Genomic DNA, 8,920 nt, shown 5'->3' with positions numbered 1-8,920 from the left:
ATCTTTCTTATATAGGACCTCCAATGTCTACCAAGCACCTCCATCAAATTTGATCTTGTCTAAATGTTTCATTGCTTATCCATTTGAAGGTGCTTCTAATCATATGAAGACACCTCCAGCGTTTCAACTCGAGGCGTCTCTAGTAACCCAAGGCACTTCCAACGTTAGAATTTTATCCTTGCAGCTTATCCACTCTGGAGCACCTCTATTCATTCGAGATGCCTCTAGTGCTTTAACTGAGGCACGACGTCTCCAATTATTCGAGACATCTTTAGCATTGTTTATTCAAGGCTTATTTTTTATATTTAACTTCTATAAGATACGTTAGTTCAATAATAAAAAAATAATCGGTAAAATAAAGTTAGCACATAATAAAATAAGATTTATAATTTAGATAATGTCTTACGAAGACTAGGATCTAATTTTGGTATCAACTTAGATTTTCAAAATTGATTTAAATTGGATCAGCACTTACAGTCTCACTGGGACTCGTCCTCACTACATCACTGTCCTCTAATTGTTTATCTGACCTTACCTGCCAACATTTGGTCCTTCAGATTTGTTTGGACTTTCTCTAGTCCTGCTTAGTGTTTGATTAGCTTGATCGATTAAGATTTACTTGCAATACTGAGTCAGCACATTAGATATAAAACAGTAAGGTAAAGTAGTGTTAGTAACTTTCAAGATTCATTGATCCGTTGACCCCTAGTTTCTCTCTCTAGGATTTAACTTCACTTACTAGAGCTATCTTCACTTACTAGGACTTCCATCATCTAGTTTCACTCACTAGGACTTTCACTGTCTAACTTCACTCATCAGGGTTTCCACTATTTAATTTCACTCATTAAGGCTTTAACTACCTGACTTCACTCACCAGGACTTTTCCTTATATAACGTTCAGTTATGACTAGTCACTCAATAGATTTTCACTTGCCTAACTTGCGGTTAGAACTTATCCTTGCCTAACCTCTAACCTCCAGTTAGGATTAGTTATTTAGTAGACTTCTCACCTGCCTTACCTTTGATTATGACTTATCCTTTCTAATCTTGACTTATCTTTAATCAAGCTAACAAGACTTAATTATATTATCAAATATTAAAACTTTGGTTGCTAATTACACTAATAATTTCTTTCATTGATATAGCAATTTTGCGATACCATTTCTTCATCTTGTGCTTGTTACTTTTGTTTATGTTGCGACGAATGCAACTCTAATAAAGGCGCCTTCGATAGGATTTTCTATAGTCTTTTAACTTCAAGATGTTCCTATATTAAAGATGAGCTAATTCTAATCCGGCGACAGCAAACATATCGATATCACTAGACTAAGCAAATATTGGTTCTTAAATACTTCATTTAAGTGTTTAAAGAATCTAGTTTTGAGCTTAAATAAATCATAAGTTTTTGTTTTTCCAAAAATGCTATCATTTAAATCTTAAACAAAAAATATATGATTTTAGACCATCTAAATAATCGAGAAAGAGAGGAATTTAATTCAGGTATACTTGATTTTATAAATATAAGAAAAGGAAAACAAAAGTTAAAAGGTCAATTCTGGAACTAAATTTTATGTTTTTTTATTTTATTTATTTATTTTTCTTATAACTTGAAGAGGTCTGACTTTCTGGAGAGTCGCTAACCCTAATTCCCAATTGTCTACGCTCTCCGATCGGAAAAAGCGCATTTCTTTCGTAGGATCTTGTGTGTTATGACCGATCGGAACGTCAAGGATATAGTATTGCGGTTGGGCGGGAGCTTGAGTGCGGAATGGCTGTGAGGTTGACGGTAAACGCGATCGCGAAAGTTAATCGCGGTAAGCTCGACCTGAAACCGGTCGTCCAGTTGCTGGATTTGAAGCAGGTGACGGGGGCGAAGGAGCGGTACCGGGCGGTGGTTTCCGATGGTTCGGCGGCGCAGCAAGCTCTGTTGGCTGCTCAACTCAACGAGGTCGCTGAGAGCGGCGCGGTGGGGGTTGGCTCCGTCGTCAGGCTCTTGGAGTATGTCTGCAGCACCGTGAAGAACCGGAGGTTTGTCCAATAATCACTTCTTCGATCGCATACTCTAAAAAAATGCTTCTTTTATTTTGGATGAAATCGATGTCCTTCTGCATGATTTTATCATTTCCATAGTGGATTTTTAGAGACTCGACGCAGTTACTAATTCATGAAACCCTCATTCTTGATTCTTTGAGAACTTTATGAAAAATTTAGGCCTAAATTCTTTTTCTGATGATTGAATCAACCTCTAATCAAAAGGGTAGATTTTGATTCTATTTCATCTCATCGACATTGCAGAAGCACAACGATCCTATTGTTCCAATGAAGAGAACAACTTGTAATTAGCTTTTCGGTAACTTTCCAACTGAAGAATTTGAAAGAACACCGTATCATTAGCTTTTCAGGAAATTTGTGAACGAGTAGTTTCAAAGAAATATTTCGATTTTATTTTACTATGTTCAACTCTATCTATTCCTCTATCCATAGATTACATTAGTAGTATGCAAAACCCTATTGTCATATACATCTGTACTGAAGATTTCATGATTCTGCATCTTACTTCTATGAGATTTTTCATATCTAAAAACATAAGTGTGTTATTGTACAGAATTATTGTTATCGCGGACATGAAGATTTTAATTAGAGACTCTGAGACAATTGGGAATCCTAAGCTGCCTCCGGAGATCGTATCAGACAATCCCGAGTTTTCGAATAGTCTCAGTATAGGGTATTCCGGGGATCAGTCTTTCAATCAGGCTACAAATTCTTCCTCACCTGCAAAGCTTGTTTCCAGCTCTGTTATGAAGTCTTGCAACAAAAGCTCGAGTTCAAATGCACACCTCCAATCCTCATACCAGCCACCTCCCAACTACAAGAGCCATGGGGCAATTATGAAAAATGAAGCGCCTGCTAGGATAATTCCGATAGCTGCTTTGAATCCTTATCAAGGTCGATGGGCGATCAAAGCACGGGTGACAGCAAAAGGAGAGGTCCGCCGATATAATAATGCTAAGGGAGATGGTAAAGTATTCTCCTTTGACCTTCTTGATTCAGATGGAGGAGAGATTCGTGCAACTTGTTTCAATGCTGTGGTCGATCGATTCTACGAATCTATAGAGGTTGGAAAGGTTTACCTACTATCCAAAGGAAGTCTAAAACCCGCACAGAAAAATTTTAACCACCTCAATAATCATTGGGAAATATTTTTAGAGGCAACAACTACTTTGCAGCTCTGTCCAGACGAAGATGGTTCAATTCCAACACAACAATTTAATTTCAGAAAAATAAGTGATATAGAGAATGCAGAGAACAATTCAATTGCTGATGTTATTGGTATTGTTACATCTATTAACCCTTCAGTGCCTATACTAAGGAAGAATGGTATGGAAACACAACGAAGAATTCTTAACTTGAAGGATCTATCTTCTCTTAGTGTTGAGATAACTCTATGGGGGGAGTTTTGCAACCGAGAAGGTAGACAAATAGAAGAGAAACTTGATTCTGGTTTATTTCCTGTATTAGCTGTTAAGGCAGGAAAAGTAAGCGACTTCAGTGGTAAGTCAGTTGGCACGATTTCTTCTACCCAACTCTTTATCGATCCTATTCTTCCTGAGACTCATATCTTGAGAGAATGGTTTGATGGAGAGGGAAAGGATGCTTCCAGCAACTCAATTTCGAGAGATATGATGCCCGGTCTCCCTTCGAATGATTGCCGAAAGACTGTATCACAGATCAAAGGTGAGGGTTTGGGAAGAGGAAATAAACCCGATTGGGTGACAGTTAAAGCCAGCATCTCATTCATAAAGACGGATAATTTCTGTTACACAGCTTGCCCTTTAATGATCGGTGACAGACTGTGCAATAAGAAAGTGATGAAGGTTCCTAGCGGAAGGTGGTCTTGCGATCGATGTGCTAAAGAATTCGATGAATGTGATTACCGTTATCTTCTTCAGTTACAAATGCAGGACCATACGGGAGTAACTTGGGTAACAGCCTTCCAGGAGTCTGGAGTGGAGATCATTGGTTGCTCAGCGAGGGAGCTCTATGAGCTGAAGCACCGCGAACACAACGATCAGAGGTTTGGGGATGTCATTCAACAATGCCTCTTTAAGCAGTACGTCTTCAGGCTCAAAATCAAGGAAGAGCATTATGGGGATGAGCAGCAAGTGAAAGTAACAGTGGTGAAGGCAGACAAAGTTAATCCTTCCACGGAGTGCAAATACCTACTTGATTTGATAGGAAAGCTCAGCACATAGAGATCATTGGTTCTTAGTCTGATCGAACATTAATCATACGATTCTTTATTGGCAGTTGAAAGGTATTCTTTACATCATTGAGTTTTCTAGAGGATCCTCAGCAGAAACTGCTCTTCATTGTGGTCTTGTATATGTAAAATTTTATTCAATAATCCAAAGTGAATGTTTTAGGGGCATTTATTATGGTACTCAAAATCTGTGTTTTATTATGACATTTTTTTCAGAGTTCACCTGCAATTAAGTTAATGTCGAACGTGACCTTCTGTTGTACTCGTATTTGTCAATAAACTTTTAAGAAATTTTAGAGTAGAATGTAAGATTGATTTAGTTTGCCTCAATTTAACAATTTGAGATCACAGGTATCAACTCTTCCTACCACGCATAACAAACCTCAAATCTTATCGGTCTCACTCATTATTAGTCAAATTTATTATCCATTTTTGAAGTGATTTCGAATTGTTTAAGAAATTTCGTTGCCTTTTTCTCAATTTTATAACCATAAGTGTTGGCTCGTCTACTGCCAATAAGGAGGGAAAGGAGCCTGATAAGCTTTAAACACTATAACAAAAGCTCAAGTAATAAAGATTAGAGAACAAGAGGAAAATCGAAATAACCTTCGGTCAAGTTGCCTTATTCTTTGCAATGGCACAACACAGTTTACGATTAAAAAAATTTAATTATTCCTCAATTGTGTCACTCTGACAACACAATATACAGTTAAAGAGCGTATGAGGATGCCTCGCCGGATTGACACAATCAGTAATTATAATTTTTAATAAGTATAAAGAATTTTTATGTTAAGATAAAATATTCTTCGTAATTTATTTATCTATATTCAACTGGAAGATTGATGATACGGGATTGTATGAGATGAGCATTATCACCTCTCCCGACTAGATATAGGTTGTTATCACTTTTTGCTCCAAAAAATAATATCCTTAAAGAATTTTTAATCGTGTTTCAATAGTATTTCAATTATATCCTTAAAGAATGTGCTCCTTATCTTTTTTAAATATGTCCCTTATCTTTTTAAAGGACTGCATGTATCAAAAATATATCTCAAATATATTCTTTTTATTAACTTCATCGCTTATAATTAATATAATGAGTATGTGCTTCTCAGGTTTACAAACTCAATTAAAAGTCTATCGCCACACGAATTATCTATGTGAGCCCTAATTCTCAAATCCCTTCTTGATTTCTCTACAAGTCTCCGACTTTCCTCGATGATGCCGAGAGCTGCAATGATGTCATTCAACCGCCGTAAATGAACTTCTTCTTATTTTTTTGTTGATTCCCCAAATTGGAGTGAACAAGTTGGAAAATTTACTCAACTCTTTGTGCTCATCTTTCTCTTCTTTTGCTCATCTGCTAGATTGAGAGCTGTTTTTTTTTGTTCAACTTAGAAAACTTTTGTCAAACAATGAATAATTTGATTATTAAATTTGAGGGCATTGAATTCATTTTAATTTGGATTCAAAATCCTAACATTTTGTATTGTAAAGGTAGTAAATTATTTATTATTTATTCCTAAATTCCAACATTTTGTATTGTACAGGTAGCAAATTATTTGTTATTTGTTCCTCAAATCTTATTTTTAACAATTTTTTTTTGTTGCTATACATTTTTGGAGTTGTGATGACTGGATGAAGTAAATGTATATTGGAATTCACCCAGTCTGATATTTTCTATCATTTTCAATATTTTAGTTATATATTTGTTATTTAATTACTTTGTAGATGATGCTCATAAATTTTTGGGTATTGATTTTCTATTTACACATTATCTCGGAGACACGTATTATAATGGAACGGCGAAGGGGACAACGAAACACATACTCATTCTGTTATTTGAGATATATTAACAAGATAGCCCCGAAAACTTTTTAAGGATATAATTAAGACAATTGATTGAAACATTAGAGATATTTTAATGAATTATCTTAAAATATCATGATACAATGGACACAAGAATAATGTATACACAGGCAATGCCATCTCTGATACAAAACAACTAGTTTCTTGTTCGCGATGACAATGTGATCAATCACAAATCAACTATCAAGATCAACAACATACTTCTATAGTATGAGCTACAGCACTTTATGTCCTCCTAAAGTCAATCACATTTCTATCGAACCCCTAAAAGATCTCCTGAAGTTTGGGAGCAAAAAAGAAAATAATATCACTAAAGAAACCGTAACATACAAATACTGTACTATTCAAAATTTTACTGATTATAATTAATCCGATATAATCAAACTTTGTGAATATCAATAAATTTATCTTAGCAACGTAAAAAGGGTGGCATTTATAGATAGAGAGCTTATCCACCCTTACAAGATTTGCATTCATTTAAAGTTAGCCACATGTTTAGAGATAATGAATGGACTATTAGGAACACATTCTGTCGGCTTCAAAACACTTCTGTTGTAGAGGAGTGAATGCCTCTCTACTTATCTCAATAATTCTAATTGGTTATCTAGGCATCTCATAATACAAACTGGAAATCATAATTCACATGAGGAACATGATTTCGTACCAAATTCAAACATGGAATTATCATAAAAAGATCACTTGCAAGAATTAGGCTACAAAAGCAATAGAATACTTAAACCACAAATCAAAATGCAGTGGAAGTTTAACATGTTACAGTGTAGAATATGTTTCTCATATCATACCGAGGGTACATTGACGCTGAGCAACAAGTAAAAATATTGTCTCATGTTTAGATACCATCTCCGAGTGAAATAACAACTAATCATATTAAGACCATGCATCAATTTGTGATAAAATGAGAATGCGTCAAGAAATAACAACATTGCAACTTGCTAGCAGAAGGAAAAGTGCTATTTCTACATTCCGAAACCAAATACACCACGTATCTTGTGAAAGATGAGATCCCTCCATCCTCTTTCTGTGTTCTCCACAACTGTTGCGTTCCCGTATCTTCAAACAAGATCAAATATGCAATGTCAAAGATAGAGAAGACTGTAGAAAACAAAAAATGGTGGTTCATTTGAGAAAATAAGCTTACTTATCTTCCTCCGGAATGTCTGTCTGAGTCAATTTCACAATGGTAACACCCTGTTCAGGTTCTTCAAAAGTCAGCCTCACCTGCAAGAACGAAATGTATACAATCAGCTACAGAAATCAAACGCAAGCAAACAGATACATCGAAGAAAGGGAGTATCAAGGATTCACTAACTGTGGAATAAAGTCCATCTGGCCAACTTCCAAATCTCCACTTCTGAACGATCAGCTTAGATTCCTGCAACTCCTCATTGACACCAGTGATTGATCCATCGAAGAGGCTGAATTGCCCACCAACTTCCTTACTGATCCTTGCGTTGCTCTGTGTAAATCCCTTCCACCGATTCTCATCCATCAGGATCTCATAAATATTCCTCGCCCTACAATAGAATTTCTCCGTCAAAGATATGTTTTTGAAACCTTCCTTATTCTTCTTCTTTTCCTTGGGCGGTGCAACCACTGCATTATTCACAGCGGCGGCCGCCGGAGTTTTTGCTGCAGCTGCTGGAGCTGTCGATGGGATGTTCTTGGCAGTCACCGAGAGAGGTTTCTTCGCCTCAAGCTCGTCCTTTGCAGGGCCGCCCTTGCTCATCGTCTCCACAAAAATCCTAAGTTTCTCCAAGATCACCGGCTTGCCCTTAGCCAGGAAGGCGTCCTTGATCCGGCGCCCAATCGGGCCATCATCGTCCCGGAGCGTGATTCTAACCTCAGGGTCCTCCCCAGCGTTCTCATCCGCGAGGTAGGGAACTTCAACGGTGCCGGATACCTTGAGGAGCGGAGGTGCGCTGCCATCGGCGGCGTCGCAGGCCTCACCCTCCCAGCCGAGGGAAAGGGAGAGCTCGTACCCGGGGATGATCTTGCCCTTGCGGATATTGACGTAGGCGTCACCGTCTAGTTTGTCGAGGGCCTTGGTGCGGATGGTAAGCCCACCCTCCCCGTCAAGGATTGTGAGGCCGGAGAGGTGGGAGGAGAGGAAGGATCGGGACCACTCGAGGCAGTTGCGCTCCGTCCAGTGCCAGTTGTGGACGTTGGTGCCGTCGGCGCGCTCCTCGACGATCCACCGCTTGTCGCCCTCGCCGTATTTCGCCATGGGTCGTAGAATTAGGGTTGAAGGAAAGCCCACCAATCGCTCGATGGAGATCTGGAGAAGGATCTCGAGACCGGGTATATTTATGCGGAGGATTGGTGTTTCTAGAGCCCTCCGATTGGAACGTTCTAGAACAGTATAGCGCAAATTCATTGGCAAGCTACGTCATAAATTAACTCATTTATTATATAAATTAAACTAATTTCTAAAAGTAATTTAATTTTAAATAATTATTATTTTTAATTATATATAATTTACTTTAAAAGATATATAATTGCTTTTATATTTTTATATATAATTTTTTAGTGACACAAATATAATTTGCCTATATCGAATATATTTTGTTGATTTGAATCGTCTTTTAAACCATTGATTCAGTAGACCATTAACAAATAGATTTTCAAAACTATAATTTTAAAGAAAGGAACGAGAAAAACCCTAATAGATAAAAAAAAAAAAAACTTCCAAAAAAAAAACTTTAAAAAATATTTTTTAATCTAAGACGGACGGTTACAGATTATATCTGACAATAAATGTAGAGATATAAT

At 37.2% G+C, this 8,920-nt stretch overlaps 2 protein-coding genes across 2 annotated transcripts; one reads left to right on the top strand and one right to left on the bottom strand.

The window, feature by feature from the left end:
• Nucleotides 1-1,627: 1,627 nt before the first annotated feature.
• LOC121970657 (replication protein A 70 kDa DNA-binding subunit A-like) lies at nt 1,628-4,523 on the top strand. The gene is made up of 2 exons (XM_042521493.1): nt 1,628-2,028; nt 2,606-4,523. Exons 1-2 carry the CDS (start codon nt 1,769-1,771, stop codon nt 4,251-4,253), a joined length of 1,908 nt encoding a protein of 635 aa, XP_042377427.1. The 5' UTR covers nt 1,628-1,768; the 3' UTR covers nt 4,254-4,523.
• A 2,358-nt stretch (nt 4,524-6,881) lies between these two features.
• Nucleotides 6,882-8,440, bottom strand: LOC121970656 (activator of 90 kDa heat shock protein ATPase homolog 1-like). The gene is made up of 3 exons (XM_042521492.1): nt 7,461-8,440; nt 7,290-7,369; nt 6,882-7,201 (listed from the first exon to the last, which is right to left on the bottom strand). The coding sequence occupies exons 1-3, from the start codon at nt 8,373-8,375 to the stop codon at nt 7,108-7,110; spliced, it is 1,089 nt and encodes a 362-aa protein (XP_042377426.1). The 5' UTR covers nt 8,376-8,440; the 3' UTR covers nt 6,882-7,107.
• Nucleotides 8,441-8,920: the final 480 nt, after the last annotated feature.

This window comes from Zingiber officinale, chromosome 4A (assembly GCF_018446385.1).
Source record: "Zingiber officinale cultivar Zhangliang chromosome 4A, Zo_v1.1, whole genome shotgun sequence".
Lineage (NCBI taxonomy): Eukaryota > Viridiplantae > Streptophyta > Magnoliopsida > Zingiberales > Zingiberaceae > Zingiber > Zingiber officinale.
Note: the sequence above shows the minus strand (reverse complement) of the source record. Positions and strands in the feature narration are given on the sequence as shown.

What these genes read in the sequence shown, in the direction of transcription:
- LOC121970657 (XM_042521493.1), top strand. Translation starts at nt 1,769, where the DNA reads ATGGCTGTGAGGTTGACGGTAAACGCGATCGCGAAAGTTAATCGCGGT. An exon ending in AGCACCGTGAAGAACCGGAG is followed by an intron (nt 2,029 to 2,605) that starts GTTTGTCCAATA and finishes GTTATTGTACAG; the next exon opens with AATTATTGTTATCGCGGACA.
- LOC121970656 (XM_042521492.1), bottom strand. Translation starts at nt 8,375, where the DNA reads ATGGCGAAATACGGCGAGGGCGACAAGCGGTGGATCGTCGAGGAGCGC. An exon ending in CAGATGGACTTTATTCCACA is followed by an intron (nt 7,370 to 7,460) that starts GTTAGTGAATCC and finishes TCGTTCTTGCAG; the next exon opens with GTGAGGCTGACTTTTGAAGA. An exon ending in GACATTCCGGAGGAAGATAA is followed by an intron (nt 7,202 to 7,289) that starts GTAAGCTTATTT and finishes TCTTGTTTGAAG; the next exon opens with ATACGGGAACGCAACAGTTG.